The sequence below is a fragment of the Staurois parvus genome, unplaced genomic scaffold, assembly GCF_062004578.1.
Source record: "Staurois parvus isolate SC_StPar_1 unplaced genomic scaffold, SC_StPar_1.0 ptg001072l, whole genome shotgun sequence".
NCBI lineage: Eukaryota > Metazoa > Chordata > Amphibia > Anura > Ranidae > Staurois > Staurois parvus.
The window spans coordinates 203,483-224,804 of NW_028318868.1; the positions used below are offsets into that span (position 1 = coordinate 203,483).

The 21,322-nt window shown below is 44.9% G+C and overlaps 1 protein-coding gene across 15 annotated transcripts in view; it reads right to left on the reverse strand.

The window, feature by feature from the left end:
* The window catches only part of SCAI (suppressor of cancer cell invasion), a 1,319,466-nt gene that overhangs the window by 195,444 nt on the left and 1,102,700 nt on the right, over window positions 1-21,322 (reverse strand). Inside the window, exon 18 of one of the 15 annotated variants that reach the window (XM_089658466.1) lies at window positions 17,587-17,613. The exons of the other annotated variants lie outside the window; for them this stretch is intronic. Coding sequence (XP_089514592.1) covers window positions 17,602-17,613 — 12 coding nt within the window. The 3' untranslated portion in view covers window positions 17,587-17,601. Of the gene's footprint in view, window positions 1-17,586; window positions 17,614-21,322 lie in introns of those variants that run through there. 15 annotated transcript variants of the gene reach the window in all.

Below are 21,322 nucleotides of genomic sequence, written 5' to 3' on the forward strand. Positions count from 1 at the left end.
CTCTAGAAGGGCATAGCTGGTTAAAAGACTCTAGTGTAGAATGTCATGGAGTGTACCAAAATAGAATAAGTATGCAATAATATATTCTAATAGTATCTGTGTGTATTTAGTTTGTTTTATAAGTTGGTAATATTGTTACATAGATTTTTGGTAATACAACATTGTTGAGATATTATGTTGTAAAGATACATTCTTAGTTTATATTAACATTTAAATAGAGAAACTTGTCACATGAGCAGGCTGATGCAACATTGTCAACTTCAGCTTATGGTCATTAACATATGGGCATATCAATCAAAAGACCATATATGTAGTGTTCCCTCCCTTCAATGAAATTGCTCTGCTAAGCAGTATTGTTTGCCATACAAGGTTCTAAGATCACAAATTATGACGCTTACAAGTATCATACACACACACGTCTGTCCATTCACACAGACACGCACAAGCAAAGCATGTAGACATTGTCATTCACATTCTGAGAAGCTGGAACAGTGCATTCTCTAAGACAAGAACTCGTCACTTGGTCAGACTCAGCTGCATTGAACAAGACAAGAGCACATGAAGGACAATCAGCCATGAAAATAATGGTGACACATCTTTATAACTTCAATCTTGACATTTCTGTTTTACCTACATGGAACTGTTCATGATACGCTTTACATTGTTATTTTAAGCCATTGTGTGATAAAATAAAATCACACTTTATTTTTTACTTCACCGGCTCTTTAATTATTTGCAAAATCGCCTATAGACGCTAAAGAAGTATTATATGTGTCTCAGAAAATTCTACAATGGATATGCATAAATACATGATTGATCCGGCAGAAGCTTTCATGGGGGTTAGAGTAGAAAGTGAAGTCACGGGCGGCCAGGTGCAGTTCCCTCTAGACAACAGCTAAACCAATGGTCTGCAAAAGAGACCGAATAAGAGCTTCCTGCGCTGGGTCATAGGAGAGAGTTACGCCCTGTGCATATTGTCTGTCCATTGTCTGGCAGAATAAAGAGTGACAGAGTCTCCCAGGAGACATAGGCGGCCCTTTTGGTGTTGAGAAATTACTGTGCATAGGTGGGAAAATAATCTATGTTGAAACCTGTTAGGGGCATGGTAAGTGACTAGAGTAACCTCCTGATCTTAAATGGTGCCTTGTAAGAGCAAATACCTGCCAGTAGGACCTGCTATCTCTAAAGGTACAGACGAACAGAAGATTATGCCGAAAAGCAATTAGGACACCTTGATGCTTCTCAGAGGCCAAGGCTGTATAAAAAATTGGGTAATGGGGAGGGAGGTACTGAGGATCAGAGGAGTAGCTTAGGACACCCAAATGGGGGTGATTCCACCACCGGACACATAGCTGCCATTGTACACATAAACATGAGCCCCCGTGGGGGCTGGGGAATGGAGCAGAGATCGGTTAAGGGGCCAATAGTCATATCATGAGTGGAGGGAGTGGGGTAGAGGTGGGAAAGGGAGGCCAGGGAAGAGAGGAAGAGGAGAAAAAAAAGGGGTGGGGACCACATCATAAAAAAGTAACACCAGAAGAGTGGTAACAAGATGAAACCATGAAAAGATGTGAGGGTCTAGAGCAGTGGTTCTCAACCTTTCTAATGCCGCGACCCCTTAATACAGTTCCTCATGTTGTGGTGACCCCCAACCATAAAATTATTTTCGCTGCTACTTCATAACTGTAATTTTGCAGTGGGAGGACTAGCACTGATGTCAGTGGGATGAATAGTGTCCCATCGTTGGTATCAGTGGGAGGAATAGTGCCCCATCATTGGTATCAGTGGGAGGAATAGTGCCCCATCATTGGTATCAGTGGGAGGAATAGTGCCCCATCATTGGTATCAGTGGGAGGAATAGTGCCCCATCATTGGTATCAGTGGGAGGAATAGTGCCCCATCATTGGTATCAGTGGGAGGAATAGTGCCCCATCATTGGTGTCAGTGGGAGGAATAGTGCCCCATCATTGGTGTCAGTGGGAGGAATAGTGCCCCATCATTGGTGTCAGTGGGAGGAATAGTGCTCCATCATTGGTGTCAGTGGGAGGGAATAGTGCTCCATTATTGGTGTCAGTGGGGGGAATAGTGCCCCATCATTAGTGTCAGTGGGGGGAATAGTGCCCCATCATTGGTGTCAGTGGGGGGAATAGTGCCCCATCATTGGTGTCAGTGGGGGGAATAGTGCCCCATCATTGGTGTCAGTGGGGGGAATAGTGCCCCATCATTGGTGTCAGTGGGAGGAATAGTGCCCCATCATTGGTGTCAGTGGGGGGAATAGTGCCCCATCATTGGTATCAGTGGGAGGAATAGTGTACAATCATTGGCGTCAGTGTAGTGCCCCATCATTGGCATCAGTGGGAGGAATAGTGTACAATCATTGGCGTCAGTGGGAGGAATAGTGCCCCATAATTGGCGTCAGTGGGAGGAATAGTGCCCCATCATTGGCGTCAGTGGGAGGAATAGTGCCCCATCATTGGCGTCAGTGGGAGGAATAGTGCCCCATCATTGGTGTCAGTGGGAGGAATAGTGCCCCATCATTGGTGTCAGTGGGAGGAATAGTGCTCCATCATTGGTGTCAGTGGGAGGAATAGTGCTCCATCATTGGTGTCAGTGGGGGGAATAGTGCCCCATCATTGGTGTCAGTGGGGGGAATAGTGCCCCATCATTGGTGTCAGTGGGGGGAATAGTGCCCCATCATTGGTGTCAGTGGGAGGAATAGTGCCCCATCATTGGTGTCAGTGGGGGGAATAGTGCCCCATCATTGGTATCAGTGGGAGGAATAGTGTACAATCATTGGCGTCAGTGGGAGGAATAGTGCCCCATCATTGGTGTCAGTGGGAGGAATAGTGCCCCATCATTGGTATCAGTGGGAGGAATAGTGACCCATCATTGGTATCAGTGGGAGGAATAGTGACCCATCATTGGTATCAGTGGGAGGAATAGTGCCCCATCATTGGTGTCAGTGGGAGGAATAGTGCCCCATCATTGGTGTCAGTGGGAGGAATAGTGCCCCATCATTGGTATCAGTGGGAGGAATAGTGCCCCATCATTGGTATCAGTGGGAGGAATAGTGCCCCATCATTGGTGTCAGTGGGAGGAATAGTGCCCCATCATTGGTATCAGTGGGAGGAATAGTGCCCCATCATTGGTGTCAGTGGGAGGAATAGTGCCCCATCATTGATGTCAGTGTGGTGGAGGGGGGAATAGTGCCCCATCATTGGGGTCAGAGGGGGGAATAGTGACCCATCATTGGTGTCAGTGGGGGGGGGGGGGGGAAATAGTGTCCCATCGTTGGTGTCGGTGGGGGGAGGAATAGTGCCCCATTCTTGGTGTCAGTGGGGGGAGGAATAGTGCCCCATCGTTGGTGTCAGTGGGGGGAGGAATAAAGCCCCATCGTTGGTGTCAGTGGGGGGAGGAATAGTGCCCCATCGTTGGTGTCAGTGGGGGGAGGAATAGTGCCCCATCGTTGGTGTCAGTGGGGGGAGGAATAGTGCCCCATCGTTGGTGTCAGTGGGGGGAGGAATAGTGCCCCATCGTTGGTGTCAGTGGGGGGAGGAATAGTGCCCCATCGTTGGTGTCAGTGGGGGGAGGAATAGTGCCCCATCGTTGGTATTAGTGACACAAATGATGGGGCACTATCCCTCCCACTGACACCAATGATACTTACCTTGCTGACTCCTGCTCCAGCCTGGGCTCGCTCTCTCCCTCTCCCATCTACAGCCTGCATACCTGGCTGCAGCAGCAAAATTTGCACTTACCTGTCAGCTGTCTTCCTTCTCTGGCCTCTCTCTTCACTCGCTCCTGCAGCTCCCTCGATCTTCTTTGATCTACGCGCGCTGCCGCTCGGCTCCTCCTCTCCATGCTCCACCTCCTCGCCGGTGATTGGCCGCCTGTGTGCCTCTCCTGAGCTACAGTTCCGGTGGCCAATCAGCGGCGAGGAGGCGGAGCTGTTGAGTGATCCCGGAGGTGTGGCCAGGTGACAGGGGCAGCATATCATCCCGCCCACACATCGCCTGAGACAGGAGCGGTGTCTCGGTTCCTAAGACCATCGGAAATATGTGTTTTCCGATGGTCTTAGGCGACCCCTGTGAAATGGTCGTTCGACCCCCAGTATGAGAACCGCTGATCTAGAGGGCAAAGCCTGAAGTCTAGACAACGTCCCCCCAGGCACCTGGAAAAAGGTACTTGATAGCTTACCACCAGTTAGCAAGGCTGAAGGCCATAACAAGAAGCAGATATAACAGATTGGACAAATGTTCGCACCAGAATTAATAATTCCTATTATCCAAACAGTTGTAAAACAACTGTCCACACCAATGGTAGTTATCCCTCTGAGAACCAAACAAAAGACACTCCATGCCATGCTGTCAGTTTTTATGGCTTATTGGCCCTGTGAAGAGGTGTTCACACCAAGGACAGTAGTCCTGAAATATCTGGGAGGGAGAAGTGACTGAGGAATGGAATGGAAGGGCAAGGGGAACAGGAAGGGGGGAGGAGAGGGCGGGGTGGGAGAGGGAGTCAGGAAGGAAAGGGAAGGGACAAGCCTAGGTGTGAAGGTTGTGGTTGCCTCAGGGTCACAGTAATCATATAACAACAATATGAAACAGAGAATCATATAACTTAGGCAAATATATAAAAAAAAACAGCTGTAAAAGGGAAACAGCGTGGCCAGGTCTCCCTCCAGGGGGACTCATAGTAACAGTGGCCTGTGAGCCAGTGGTCAGGAGAGGAAAGCCTGGGTGGCAGAATATATACAGTGGATATAAAAAGTTAAAATGTCAGGTTTCTGTGATGTAAAAAAAATAAGACAAAGAAATAATTTCAGAACCTTTTCCTTTTTCAAAACTCAATTGAAAAACAAACTGAAATCTTTTGAGGGGGGAAGTAAACATAAAAACTAAAATAATGTGGTTGCATAAGTGTGTACACCCACTTATAACTGGAGATGTAGCTGTGTTTAGAATTAAGCAATCACATTACAAATCGTGTTGAATAGTCAGTACACACCTGCCATCATTTAAAGTGCCTCTGATCAACCCCAAATAAAGCTCAGCTGCTCTAGTAGGTCTTTCCTGACATTTTCTTAGTCTCATCTTACAGCAAAAACTATTGTCCGCAGAGAGCTTTCAAAGAATCAGAGGGATCTCATTGTTAAAAGGAATCAGTCAGGAGAAGGGTACAAAAGAATTTCCAAGGCATTAAATATACCATGGAACACAGGGAAGACAGTCATTAAGTGGAGAAAATATGGCACAACAGTGACATTACCAAGCACTGGACGTCCCTCCAAAACTGATGAACAGCCGAGAAGAAAACTGATCTGGGAGGCTGCCAAGAGGCCTACAGCAACATTTAAGGAGCTGCAGGAATATCTGGCAGGTACTGGCTGTGTGGTGCTTGTGATAACAATCTCCCGTATTCGTCATATGGCTGGGCTATGGGGTAGACTGGCAAGACAGAAGCCTTTTCTTAGAAAGAAAAACATCCAAGTCCGGCTAAATTTTCCAAAAACACATCTGAAGTCTCCCAAATGCATGTAGGAAATGTGTTATAGTTGAACATTTTAGCCATCATTCCAAAAGATATGTTTGGCCCAAAAACACCGGTGCACATCACCAAAAGAACACCATACCCACAGTGAAGCAGCATCATGCTTTGGGGGTGGTTTTTCTTCAGCTGGAACTGGGGCCTTAGTCAAGGTAGAGGAAATTATGAACAGTTCCAAATACCAGTCAATATTGGCACAAAACCTTCAGGCTTCTGCTAGAAAGCTGAACATGAAGGAGAACTTCATCTTTCAGCATGACAATGACCCAAAGCATACATCCAAATCAACAAAGGAATGGCTTCAGAAGAAGATTAAAGTTTTGGAATGGCCCAGCCAGAGCCCAGACTTGAATCTGATCGAAAATCTGTGGGGTGATCTAAAGAGGGCTGTGCACATGCAAAAACACTTCAAATCTGTCAGATTTGACAGGGCATCTCAAGGCCGAGCCAAGATGTGCCATGCTGATAGACTCATACCCAAAATCACTGAGTGCTGTAATAAAAAAAAAAGGTGCTTCAAAAAAGTATTAGTTTAAGGGTGTGTACGCTTATGCAACCATATTATTTTAGTTTTTTATTTTTACTTCCCTCCACCTAAAAGATTTCAGTTTGTTGTTCAACTGAATTGTACAGTTTATAGGTTACGTTAAAGGTGGAAAAAGTTCTGAAATTATTTATCTTTGTAATTTTTTTACATCACAGAAACCTGACATTTTAACAGGGGACTTTTTATATCCACTGTAGAAAGTGGCATGAGCCATTAAGGCCCTGGTATATGAACCTAAAAAAGTCCTGCAAGGGAAACCAGGTCTCATCTGGCCCTGGAAAGATAGTTTGCAGAAGCGATCCGACTCAAAAGGTCCAGAGTTGTTGGGCAAATGTCAGAAGTAGAGTAGCAAGTAACTGCTTCAAGCTTCAAAGACACCTAGACCATCGTGTGTGGAGGTCTCGCAGAGGGGTGTGGTCCCGCCAACCCAGGGACCAAATTGTGGAGTACCAGTAGGCATAAGGCAATCCTCTGCTTGATGGGCCAGGGGGAAAGGCAAGTAAACAGGCAAGATATACAGTTGCAGAGGAACAACAATGCAAAAACATGGCAGCTTTCCAGCTGGAACTCACGGTCATAGTGGTAAACACCAAGTAGAATAGGGTCCAGTGCGGGATTGAACTAGTGGTGGCTTAACATCAGTCAACCCGGAGGGGAGCGTGCAGGGCTTGACTGCGGAGGGGTCTGAGGAAGAGAGTTCTTGCAGCCAGATACTTTCTTCCAGAGGCGGCCTTGTTGACTCGAGGCCTGTTGGGATCCGGAGGGACGAGCTGGGCTGTGGGCAGCGACCCCTGAGGTTAGAGATTCCAGTGTTGACTGTACCTCTTCAGTGGTACTGATGGAATGGCTGCAATCTGGCAGCCAGGAGAAGCAATTATTTAGTGCGATAATATGTGAACTTCATGATAAATGTTCCTCGGGGGGACCATCAAACCATTTCGGGCCCAGAGCCCAGTTTATGCAATCAAACTCACGCTGGTCTGCCAACTCTTGTATTAAGGCTGTGGCAGTAGAGGTGAGGTCCGTGATGGATTCCAGGATACCTCTCAGGTGCAAGTTGCCTTGATGAGAACAGTTCTCAAAGTCCTCAAGCCATAGTAATACACCAGCTTATTCCCTCATGAGGTCAGTCAGGTCTTCGATTACATGGTTTTTGATCACTGTGACCGCGGTGTCTATTTTGTCCTCACGGTCGTTTGTGCAGTTCCCCAGCTCCTGGAACTCCTTGGTGAGATGTTCTGCAAGCTTGGAGGTGGCAGTCGATAGTTCACTTCGCAGCATGGTTTTAAAGTAGCACAGGAGCTCGGCATCCCTCAAGGCTGGGGGAGGTGGTGCCAGAAGAGCCTTAGCAGCACTCTCGGCACCAGAAGGGAGATCTGTGTCCCCTGTGAACAAGGGTGGTAGCAGTTCTAAACTCCTTTAGGCACACCCTGAAAACCCACCTCTTCAGGGAAGCCTACCCCACCCCCTGCTAACTTGCCAACGTCCTCCACTCTTCCTACCACCACATCCCCCACAGCTATCTCCTCCTGTGCCACCATCCCCTCCCTCCTAGATTGTAAGCTCGAAAGAGCAGGGCCCTCAATCCCCTCATGTTCATGGTGCATACAATCCACCACCCACTCCGACGGTAATATTCTTGATCTTGTCTTCTCCAACCACTGCGCTCCCCACAACTTCACTAACACCCCCTTTCCTCTCTCTGACCACAACGTGATCACCTTCTCTATCTCCTCGTCCTCCAACGCCTACCCCTCCAAATGTCACACTACTACCAGCCGTAACCTCCGCAACCTTAACCCTGCCCCCCTCCACTCTGCAGCTGATCAAATCCATGACAGCATCCTCCCCCTGTCCTGCCCCGACTTGGCTATGACTGCCTACAACAACGCGCTGTCAACAGCCCTTGACTCACTAGCGCCTTTAACCACACGCAACATCAGACCCCGACCGCTCCAGCCCTGGCAGACTAATCACACCAAAACCCTCAAACGACACAGTCGTGCCCTGGAGTGACTATGGCGCAAAACAAAATCCCAACAAGCCTTCACCCGCTACAAATCTGCCTTCCGCACCTACACCTCCTCCCTCCACGCAGCCAAACAAGCCTACTTCCTGACCCTCATCAAGACCCTCTCCTCCAACCCTCGCCGACTCTTCTCCACCTTCAACTCTCTACTCTCTCCACCCCCACCTCCACCCAGCACCTCACTCACCGCCCTTGAGATTGCCAATCACTTCAAAAACAAGATTGACACAATTCGCAAGGACATTGCCGCAACTCACACGCCCTCTCAACCCGTCCCCTCTCACACAGCTACCCCCTCATCCCCCCTCCCCCTCGACATTACCCACAGGGACTTCGTCACTGCTCAAACTCCCTCCAACCCCGTTCCCCCTCACTCAGCTACCCCCTCATCACCCCTCTCCCACGGCCCCACCACTGCTCTGACCTCCACTTCCACCCCACCCTACATTCCTCATACTGAAGCTCCCCCAACACTCCACACCTTTGACCTTACTACCATCGAGGAAGTCTCCAAGATCCTCTCTGATGCCCGCCTCACCACCTGCCCCCTCGACCCTATCCCCTCACAATTCCTACGACCTCCCTCCCCCTCCATCCTACGCTCCCTCACCCACATCTTTAATCTCTCCCTCTCCTCCGGCACTTTCCCCTCCCCACTGAAGCATGCACACATCACCCCCATACTTAAAAAGCCCTCCCTGGACCCCAATGACCCGAACAACCTCAGACCCATCTCCCTGCTCCCATTTACATCTAAACTCTTCGAGCGCCTCGTCTACACCCGCCTATGCTCTCACCTCAACGACAACAACCTCCTCGATCTCCTACAGTCTGGCTTCCGTCCCCTACACTCCACCAAAACCGCCTTACTCAAACTCTCCAACGACCTGCTAACCGCCAAAGCTAATGGCCACTATTCAGTGCTCCTACTCCTTGACCTCTCTGCGGCCTTCGACACAGTTGACCACCCCCTCCTCCTCAAAATACTACACTCCCTCGGCCTCAGAGATTCTGCTCTCTCCTGGCTCTCATCCTACCTGTCACAACGCTCTTTCAGCGTTATCTATTATGCTACCACCTCCCCCTCACTCCCCCTCTCTGTTGGGGTCCCTCAAGGCTCTGTCCTTGGGCCCCTTCTCTTCTCCATCTACACCTCCTCCCTTGGCCAACTCATACACTCTCACGGCTTCAACTACCATCTCTATGCCGACGACACACAAATCTATCTCTCAACTCCCCACCTCACCCCCTCGGTCTCTGCCCGAATCACACACCTACTGAGCGACATATCAGATTGGATCATAACAGCAATAGTGGTGAGACCCTCCTGCGCTCCAAATAATGTGTTTAAACAATTAAAACAAATTAAATATATGAACCCCAAACAGCTGCTAGCATTAAATCATATACCAGTGATCAAGTGAATATAAACCATATAAATGCTGCGCTACATTCAAACTTATTAAGTGAATGTGGAATCCAATGACACAAATCCAATATAGTGACAATAATAATGAAATAAATAATACGTGCTTACTGATAACAAAATTATCAAATAAAACACCCAAAAAGATGAAAAAACACAAACTTAAATCTATACGCATGTGCATGAAAATACACATACATATAATTACATCACACGTGCAAATGTGAAGTGAAATAATGGTTACTTATTAAACGCAAACAAAAAGTCCAATATAAAAATGTTGAAGGTGAACAAAACTGTAAACGGTGTTTCCAATAATACTGTAAAGTGACCACAGGTGAAAACAAATCGTGCAGGTATCTGGGTGTAGATAGAGCTTATGAATCCAACCACCTTCTGGATTAGCCTCTCACCTCATCACTTCGACCCTTGCGGATCAAAGAGCAATAATGGATCCCTCTCACAGATCCTCCAGGCACCACAGCACTCCAAAAACGCTTTTCAGGATTTAATATTCCCACTCAAGCTCTTCTCCAGGTATAGGTGAAATATCAATCTCTCAGAACAAAACAGAGGAATCCTCCCATAGTGTAGTATATTTATTATACCATAGGAACATAGGAACATAAAACTTTTTGGTAAAAATTCCACTTACATAGCAGCCAGTCCACATGAGACCCTCATGCTCTCAGATGAGGATATATCTGTGTTTGTTGGGTGTCTGTTCACCTTCAACATTTTTATATTGGACTTTTTGTTTGCGTTTAATAAGTAACCATTATTTCACTTCACATTTGCACGTGTGATGTAATTATATGTATGTGTATTTTCATGCACATGCATATAGATTTAAGTTTGTGTTTTTTCATCTTTTTGGGTGTTTTATTTGATAATTTTGTTATCAGTAAGCACGTATTATTTATTTCATTATTATTGTCACTATATTGGATTTGTGTCATTGGATTCCACATTCACTTAATAAGTTTGAATGTAGCGCAGCATTTATATGGTTTATATCAGATTGGATGTCACTCCACTTCCTTAAACTGAATCTCTCCAAAACCGAGTTTCTTGTCTTCCCCCCAGCCCGAACCCCAACCCCCATTGACTTCTCTATCACATCCAACAACGCCAATATCAAACCTGCCCTGCAGGCCAGAGTACTTGGTGTCATTCTGGACTCCAACCACCTATCCTTCCAGCCCCAAGTCCAATCTTTAACAAACTCGTGCAGACTCCACCTCCGCAACATCGCCAAAATACGCACGTTCCTAACCCCAGAAACCACTAAACAGCTCATCCACTCCCTCATCATATCACGACTCGACTACTGCAACTCCCTCCTCACTGGCCTGCCTCGCCGCTGGCTATCCCCGCTTCAGTCGATCCTGAATACGGCTGCCAGACTCATTCACCTTTCCAACCGCTCCGTTTCCGCCACCCCCCTCTGCCAATCCCTCCACTGGCTTCCGATTGCGCAACGGATCAAATTCAAAATCCTAACACTGAAGTACAAAGCTGTCCACCATACTGCCCCAAACTACATCACCGACCTAATATCCAAGTACCACCCAGCACGCACACTCCGCTCCTCACAAGACCTCCTTCTCTCTAGTTCCCTGGTCTCCTCCTCCCATGCCCGCCTCCAGGACTTCTCCAGGGTGTCACCCATCCTCTGGAACCCCCTTCCCCAACCCATCAGATTATCACCTTCTCTCCTCTCCTTTAGGCGCACCCTGAAAACCCATCTCTTCAGGGAAGCCTACCCCCTGCTAACTTGACCGACCTCCTCCACTCTTCCTACCACTCCATCCCCCACAGCTATCTCCTCCTGTACCACTATCCCGTCCCTTCTAGATTGTAAGCTCGAAAGAGCAGGGCCCTCGATCCCCTCATGTTTTGCATTGTATTGGTATTGTTCTGTCACATGTTCTGTCCCCCTTTGTAATGTACAGCGCTGAGTGAACTATTGGCGCTTTATAAATACTGTATAATAATAATAAATAATAATAATGTTTTGCATTGTATTGTTGTTGTTCTGTCACATGTTCTGTCCCCCTTTGTAATGTACAGAGCTGAGCGAACTATTGGCGCTTTATAAATACTGTATAATAATAATAATAATGTTCACATTGAAATTTGCTTTGCCAAATATCAGGACTTCACTTTAAACAACATCTGCCATTTCAAAAAATGTTTAAAATGTGTAAAAAAATAGTTTTTTTTTAAAGCAAGTTGACATAGTGAAGAACTAGACGCTTTTGCAGCATCTTTGGCCGATATAAATGCGCATGTGCAGAACACATTTTAAATGTCTTCCGTGGGCGCTTTCTTTTTAGATGCTGTTCAATAGTAAATCTCAGCACTATTTGTAGCTAGGCATATCTTTATGTATTCTAATTTGATTTCCTTTGTTCTATTGATTCTATTTTTGTTTCTTATCCTTTAGAATTATTTCTGTAATGATTTTACTTATTTCGAAGGTCTAGATAATATTTATTTTGACAGCTAAATGTAAAAATAAAGGTCTGCAATAAAAGAAAAAAAAATGTGTGGGGTCCCCCGTCCCATCCATACCAAGCCCTTCGGGTCTGGTATGGGATATTAAGGGGTAACTCCACGCTGAAATTAAAGAAAAACAGCGTGGGGTTCCCCCCAAAATCCATACCAGACCCTTATCCGAGCATGCAGCCCGGCAGGTCAGGACAGGGGGGTGGGACGAGCGAGCGCCCCCTCCCCCTTCCTGAACCATACTAGGCCACATGCCCTCAACATGGGGGGGTGCTTTGGGGCAGGGGGGCTTCCCTCCCCCAAAAGCACCTTGTCCCCATGTTGGTGGGGACAAGGGCCTCTTCCCCACAACCCTGGCCGGTGGTTGTGGAGGTCTGTAAGCTATCAGAATCTGGAAGTCCCCTTTAACAAGGGCGCCCCCAGATACCGCCCCCCCCCCCCACGTGAATGAGTATGTGGTACATGGTACCGCTACTCATTCACAAAAAAAAAGCAAAACTGTAGTGTAAAAAAACCACAGAACAGGGTCTTTGACAAGTCCTTTAATAAAACAATATCCCCTAAAGTAGATCCAACGTCAATCACGGTGTGACGCGTCGGTGACCCGAAAAAAAAAAAAAAAAAAGTTTCGCTCCCGACGGAGGCTACCAGCTTTATTGCAGTGAGCCAGGGTGACAACTCTTAAATAGGTAATGGGGCCAGCCGGGGACATCAAGCATGTGATCCCACCCCATGTGACATCAATGATGTCACATGGGGCGGGGTCACTCGGATGATGTCCACGGCTGGCCCCGCCAATTACCTGACATTGGATCTGTCACCCTGCCGGGCTGCTTGCTCAGATAAGGGTCTGGTATGGACTTTGGGGGGAACCCCAAGCCATTTTTTTTTAGTTTCGGTGTGGAGTTACCCCTTAATATCCAAAACCAGATCCGAAGGGCTTGGTATGGATGGGAGGGGGGACCCCACGCTGTTTTTTTAAAAAAAAATTTATAATTCCCTACATTTCTTTTACATTCAACTGTCAGTGGGGAACTCCGCCGATAGCTGAAACATGAACGCTGCATTGGTTTTCACTACTAAAACGCCGCATGAGTTGATAAAATAACTCATGCGGGATTTCAGTAGCGACAACCATGTGTTAATGTTTCAGCTGTCATCGGGGTTCCCCACTGACAGCTGAATGTAAAATAATTCCCGTAAATTAAATAAATAAAAAAACGGAGGGGTCCCCCCTCCCATCCACACCAAGCCCTTCGGATCTGGTATGGATTAAGGGGTAACTCCACGCCAAAATTATTCTGATAAGCCCCCCTGCCCCAAAGCCCCCCCCATGTTGAAGGCATGTGGCCTGGTATGGTTCAGGAGGGGGGGCGCTCGCATGTCCCCCCCCTTTCCTGACCTGCCGGGCTGCATGATCGGACAAGGATCTGGTATGGATTTTGGGGGGGACCCCATGCCGTTTTTTTTTTTTTTTAATTACGGCGTGGAGTTACCCCTTAATATCCATGCCAGACCCGAAGGGCTTGGTGTGGATGGGAAGGGGGACCACACGCCATTTTTATTTTTACATTTTGGTGTGGAGTTACCCCTTAAGATACATACCAGACCCGAAGGGCTTGATGTGGATGGGAGGGGGGACCTCATGCCATTTTTTATTTATTATGGTGCTGGTTTTTAAATGTAATTCTCCCTTTTTTTTCTTCACTATAGCTCAGAAATTCAGCTATCACTTCCCCCAGCTAAAAGAGAAAGTTTTCTTGGAATTTATATCCCTAAAGGAAACAATGTTTACTTTGAGTTTATTAAAAGATACAAAGTTTTCTGTAACTTTGGAGAAAGTGACATTTAAGCTTGTGAACTATAGTGAAGAAAAAAAAAGGCTGGCATTTGCATTTAAAAATCAGCACCAACATACACTTTGTATTGTGAAAAAAATATTAACAATTGTGTAAACTGAGGCATTATTTTCAATGGATTTTCATTCGTAAACCGAAAATTACGTTAACCGAGGCATTGGTAAACAGCGGTACGCCCGTATTAGTATTGCAATCCTTTGTATTGGGATACATAGAACCAACATACATCTGAATTGGCAACATAACACAACATTTGTGTCACATTTGAGATATCAAATGACACTGACCTTGCCCAGGGACTTAGGGTTGATTCACACCACAGAAATACAGGCAGGATTAGTGTTCAACAGCTCTGTGGATTAGTGGTTAGCACTGCTGCCTCACAACGCTAGGGTTGTCGGTTTGAATTCCAACCACGGCAATGAATTTGTATGATCTCCATGTGACTACCCTAAAATACATGTGCTGGTGGCAGCATCTTTGCTTTCTGTCTAAATGATCCCTAGAATGTGAATTAGAATGAGGCCTTGTCTGTTCAAACACCTTTAACGTTGCACCTTATGTGAATGTCAAATGATGGAATGAGATAAGGGCCTGGACTAATGATTGATTTGATAATGCTGGTTTGTACTCCACCCCCTTGTCAAACCAAGAGAAGAGCGAGAGAGAGAGAGAAAAGGATAAAAAAATAAAATAATGGCATGGAGTCCCCCCCCAAATCCATAACAGATCCTTATCCGAGCATGCAGATACCGCATGCCTTCAAAGATTTATTTCCTTTGTTGAATTGCCTGCTTGGTTCACACTAGATGCGATTTAAAATTGTGCTTTTTGTTGGCAATTTCACTGTGTTTTCTGTAGATTTACCAATGAGTTATTGCGTTTTCAATTGTGTTTTGCATTGCGATTTTTATTGTAGTCTATATGTGAAATCGCTACAAAATGCTGAAAAAGTTAGACAAGAACTACTTTTGAAAGTGTGCTGCAGCAAATCGCTTACGTTAAGACACTCACATCCACATTCATTCACGATATCAGGTACAATTTCAATTCCCAAATCGCACCTGAAATCGTGCACCCTGGATGCGACTTGGCAGGCGATTTGCTTGCCCTGCGACTTGCAAATCACATGCCAAATTGCACCCGATGTGACTGGGGGCTAACACCACAGTCACATCTAATCTGATTTGGAAATTGGGCAACTTACAGTGAAGCCGACTCGCATGATTTCAAAATCAGATTGGATGTGAATGGAGCCTCTAGTGGACAATAGGGTGCAACTTGGCCTACGATTTGCAAGTCGCCTAGCATGCAGATCGCATGCCAAATTGCACCAGATGTGACTGGGGGCCACTCTGGTCACATCAAAGCGGATTTTGAAGTGGTGCGACTTGCACTACGGTCACATCATGAGACTTACAGTGAAGTCACATGATTTCAAAGTCGGGGAACATGCTGATTTAAAGTGATTTATTTGCAACAAATCTGACACAGATCTCTCTGCAAATCGCATGAAAAGTAGTGTATTCATTACTTTAGAAATTGTTGCAGCTCCAACCAAGTTTGAACCACACCAATATGAACGCTCTAATAGCGGTCACATTGAGTGCGGCTTGGCATGTGATTTGCATGACATGCGACTTGCAAATCGTATCTCAAGTCGCAACCTATTGTCTGCTATTAGAGCAGTCACATGGGTGCGTTTCTGACATTGATTTCTAAAGTAGTACATGTACTACTTTTGTGGCGATTTGCATAGATATCTGTGTCAGATGTCTTGCAAATAGCAAGGAAATCGGCATCTTCACTGTATGTCACACAATTTCTAAATCGGCTTTGATGTGATCGGGGTGTTAGGCCTTTTTATGCTTGATTTCCTGAGTGTTTTTCTGATTTATGGTAAATGCCGCATACTAGCAAAAGTGAATTGACATTTTCAGTATTGCATGCGAGATGTGGTCATGTGACTGCCTTAACTCATGCGATAATCTGGAGTGAATTGTGCCCATAGGGCCAAGAAATACTGCCAATAGGGTTCCCTTTCACATCCCTGTTCAATGTTCTGTTGTATGTTGCACAGGTACACTTCACTGTGGCTTTCTATCTGAGTCTGATTTATGGGGTCTGTATACCAAGGGTTAATGCAGGTGGGAAGAGAATTAATCAGGTGCAAACACTTTCTCTGACCAAATGAATGACAGTGGTGGGTGTGGCCTACCTCATATAAAGAGATGCAGTAGTGGGTGATTTTTTTCCTTGTACAGGCCACATTTTTTTCTGCAAGTCCTTGTCTGTGGTGGTTTGGGGGAGGAAGAGATATTGTGGTGAATTGCCTCAGACCAAACTCCTCTGTGTTTTGATGTGGGCTGTAAATGTTTTGCATGTTCTTCCTTCTAAGGTGTGTTTGTGTGTTCTTGTACAATGATTGTGTGTTTATTATCTTTGCATTGTAATCCTAACACATGTCATTGCTCTGCTTTTCCAAGTTTGCTTTATTTAGACTGAAATGCAGTTTTCAGACAAACCTGATGAGAAATGTATGTGTGGCGGATTTGGGGAGGTGGAAGGTGTTTTATTTTGGCACGTATGTATTGTTATATTGATATTTTGATCTGCAGCTTGTTTTGTGGATAAGCCTAAGTGATTCATATTAACCATTTTGTTTCCTGCTGTAACCTGGGAAAGCACAGTTCATTAGAAGTATAATCTTTTAGATTGTAAGCTCTTATGAGGAGGACCGTTCTATTTTAGCAACATCAATCCTGCTTTTTTTCACCAAGAAATTGAATGTACCTACTTGTTGTTGCTGTCCAACTAAATGTGGAATGTGTATTTGATCAATAAACATTTTGACTATGTATTTTTTGGGGGGATTATTTCATGTTCTAGTTGAATGTAGCAGTGGCTAAATGGTTAGCACTTCTGCCTGGCAGTACTAGGATTGTTGGTTCGAATCCCAGCCATGGCACCTCCTGCCTAGAGTTTGCATGTTCTGCCTGTGTGGGTTTCCTCCGGTTTCCTCCCACACTCTAAAGACATGCTGGTAGGTTAATTTGCTCCTGTCAAAACTGGCCTTAGTATATGTATGAATGTAAGTTAGGGACCTTAGATTGTATGCCCCTTGAGGGTTAGGGACTGATGTGAATTTACAACATGTATACAGTGGGGATCGAAAGTTTGGGCACCCCAGCTAAAAATTTGTATTATTGTGCATAAAGAAGCCAAGGAAAGATGGAAAAATCTCAAAAAGGCATCAAATTACAGATTAGACATTCTTATAATATGTCAACAAAAGTTAGATTTTATTTCCATCATTTACACTTTCAAAATAACAGAAAACAAAAAAATGGCGTCTGCAAAAGTTTGGGCACCCTGCAGAATTTATAGCATGCACTGCCCCCTTTGCCAAGCTGAGATCTGCCAGTGTCATGGATTGTTCTCAATCGTCATCTGGGAAGACCAGGTGATGTCAATCTCAAAGGTTTTAAATGCCCAGACTCATCTGACCTTGCCCCAACAATCAGCACCATGGGTTCTTCTAAGCAGTTGTCTAGAAAACTGAAAATAGTTGACGCTCACAAAGCTGGAGAAGGCTATAAGAAGATAGCAAAGCGTTTTCAGATGTCAATATCCTCTGTTCGGAATGTAATTAAGAAATGGCAGTCATCAGGAACAGTGGAAGTTAAAGCAAGATCTGGAAGACCAAGAAAAATATCAGACAGAACAGCTCGCAGGATTGTGAGAAAAACAATTCAAAACCCACGTTTGACTGCACGATCCCTCCAGAAAGATCTGGCAGACACTGGAGTTGTGGTACACTATTCCACTATAAAGAGATACTTGTACAAATATGGTCTTCATGGAAGAGTCATCAGAAGAAAACCTCTTCTACGTCCTCACCACAAAAATCATCGTTTGAACTTTGCAAATGAACATATAGACAAGCCTGATGCATTTTGGAAACAAGTTCTGTGGACCGATGAGGTTAAAATTGAACTTTTTGGCCAGAATGAGCAAAGGTATGTTTGGAGAAGAAGGGGCACAGAATTTAATGATAAGAACCTCTGTCCAACTGTTAAGCATGTGGTTTGATCAATCATACTTTGGGGTTGTGTTGCAGCCAGTGGCACAGGGAACATCTCGCGAGTAGAAGGAAAAATGGATTCAATAACATTTCAGCAAATTTTGCATGGTAACTTGATGCCATCTGTGAAAAAGTTGAAGTTAAAGAGAGGATGGCTTCTACAAATGGATAATGATCCTAAACACACCTCGAAATCCACGGGGGATTACATCAAGAGGCTTAAACTGAAGGTTTTGCCATGGCCTTCACAATCTCCTGACCTCAATATAATTGAAAATCTATGGATAGACCTTAAAAGAGCAGTGCGTGACAGACAGCCCAGAAATCTCAAAGAACTGGAAGACTTTTGTAAGGAAGAATGGGCAAAGATACCTCAAACAAGAATTGAAAGACTCTTGGCTGGCTACAAAAAACGTTTACAAGCTGTGATACTTGCCAAAGGGGGCAGTACAAGATATTAACTCTGCAGGGTGCCCAAACTTTTGCAGACGCCATTTTTTTGTTTTTTGTTATTTTGAAAGTGTAAATGATGGAAATAAAATCTAACTTTTGTTGACATATTATAAGAATGTCTAATCTGTAATTTGATGCCTTTTGGAGATTTTTCCATCTTTCCTTGGCTTCTTTATGCACATTAATACAAATTTTTAGCTGGGGTGCCCAAACATTCGATCCCCACTGTATATGTAAAGCACTGCATAAATTGACAACGCTATATAAGTACCAAAAATAAATGTACTAGCACCCCTTAACACTTATTTTTGCTAGCTATGTAATATGCCCAAATCTTCCTTGTTAGAGTGCACATATGCAAGTATGTCCAAACTAACAAACCAAAGCACCCTACTGCACCACAAGACCATGTTATGTACCAATGAATAGGTCGTGTTCAATGTGCAGCTAGCTATTCTTTTTCTACAATCCTCTTAACAGTAATAAATTGGGCCCTCAATTTATGTTGACTTTGGGCCTTTACTGACAAATATATATTCGCCAATGTCATATACACAGTATAGCTGCAAGCATACATTCACCAATGCCAAATCCACAATAGAACTGCAAACATAAATTTGCGAATGTTATATACACAATGGAGCCGCATGTAAAATTGCTATGGTGCACAAATAAACGCCAAGACGGCTGTTGGAGGAGGCGCTAGAGCAGCTGTCATACCAGAAATATGTCATGACGTTTGCACACACCCAGAAGTGGTAGTGGGGAGTGTTAGTGGATGGGAGTGTAGTTAGGAGAGTTTAGTGGTAATTTGCAAGTCTATTTGTTAGTTTTGTGAATTGTTCTTTTGTGGAATTCTAGACCACATCTGGACATGGTGAGATCGCTGTTCTCCACCAAGGAGCTGATCCTCATTACTAATAATTGTTGTATTTTCAGTTGAAAACATTGATCCATTGAGGTACATAGCAGAGGTTCAAGGTTATTCCTAACTATACAGGTGGCACAGACACAAGCATACACCCAGGGCCACTGTTAGATATCACGGGGCCCCGTACAGCATACCTGACAGCCCCCCACCGCCAAAGAAAATATCCAAATTATATTTATGGTAAAAATACACTAAAAACATTATTAATGGACATAATCCCAACCATATTCCTGTGAAATCTAAATGATAAAACTGTACTGGGTTCATAAATAAAGCTCTGTGTGTAACTGAGGTCCTGGGGCTCATGGGTGCTGTGGCCTGTAGAGTGGGAATAAGTGGTTTGTTTTTGTGGCTATCACCGTTTGCAAGCAACCTATGTTACACAATGGAAATGCTGCAGGTCATAATTTGACAAGCATATGGGTGCAGGTGTACAGCCCTGAACACAGACAGTGAGCATTCAGGGCCACTTCCCCACGCCTTCACACCTGTCAGATTAAAACCTGTGTTCATACAGCTGCTGTGTCCCCATAATGTAACAGGTGGCTCCAGCCACATGAACAACCCACTCATTCATGCTGTACAGGCCAGAGGACATGTGTGAATGGGGCATTTTTTACTTTTTTTTTTCTTCAGCTCATTAATTTAAAGGGGCTGCTTAACGTGTGGGAACATGCAAAAATACTGCAGGCATATTATTTTAAAAGAGTGTTGCACCTAACCGCACAGTAGTGTGGTGCCATGCGTTTTGGTGGCTGTGAATGCATCTGTGTTTACTAGGCGTGTGGAGGTTCAATTAAGTTTTCTTCATGGTACCCACGCACATCTGCAGAGGGCATTACATTTCTTTGCTGTGCTGGAAAAAACATGTCCTTGCATGCGTTTCTGCACCACAAATGGTGTGAACAAGTCCTAAGGGCCAGTTCACACAATAGAAACACAGTCTAGATGTGTTCAAGATGCGTGTTTGCTTGCACTTTTTTGATGCATGTTTAGCATGTTCCAGAGTATTTTGGATGCGGTTTTGGTGTGTTCCAGTGCATTTTGGATGCGTTTTTGACGTGTTCCAGTGCATTTTTTTATGCATTCCAGTTAATTTTTTTCCCCTCTCTTTTTCTTAAATTTATTAGGGACATTTGGGGCAATTAGGGACAATTAGGGACATGTGTTTTAGTGCATTATAGGGTGTTTTACCGCATTCCAGTACAGTTCTATGTATAAACAATGCAGCCTGTTCGACTTTTTTGGCAGCACCTGCAACGCACTGGAACTGCAAGCGCTGACGTGAACTATGACATTGACAACCATATAACCTTCTTTCTGTGCGTTTTGGATGCAAAAAAAGCAACTGAAACACATGTAGTGTGAACTGGCCCTAAAGGTTATTATAAGTAAGGGCATGGGACTGACCAGGAATTGTAAATTCAATCAGACTAGTGGTGAGATACAATCAGGAATCGTATAATAATGCGAGATGTGAGCTGGAGGTGATAGGAAATGAGACACATTAACTTAAATAAATAGTTAAATAAAAAGAGTGGGGCGGTGATACATAGATTTGCAGATAGAACAGGTGATGGGGGGGTGGGGGAGGGGGTCAAGTTGTATAAGGAGAGAGGTTTAAGAGCTCGTTCACACTTGACTTTATCTCTAACTCTTGCCAAACGGCCCTATAGCATTTGACAGGTGTTTGGGAAGCGTTTTTAAATGCTCCACAAACTCCCTATGTGCAGTTTTGAGGCATGTGATAAGCACTTACCAAGCGTTAAAACTGCACCACAAACGCCTGAAGTTAAATGGTATTGACGCTCTGAAAATGCCTCTCAACCAAACCGCAAACGTCTGCCAGGCATTTGCGGAGCGGTCCTATAGACTTGAATGGGAGGCTTCAACTCCTCCTGACTCGACATGAGGCGCCAGTTTTGCCGAGACGCA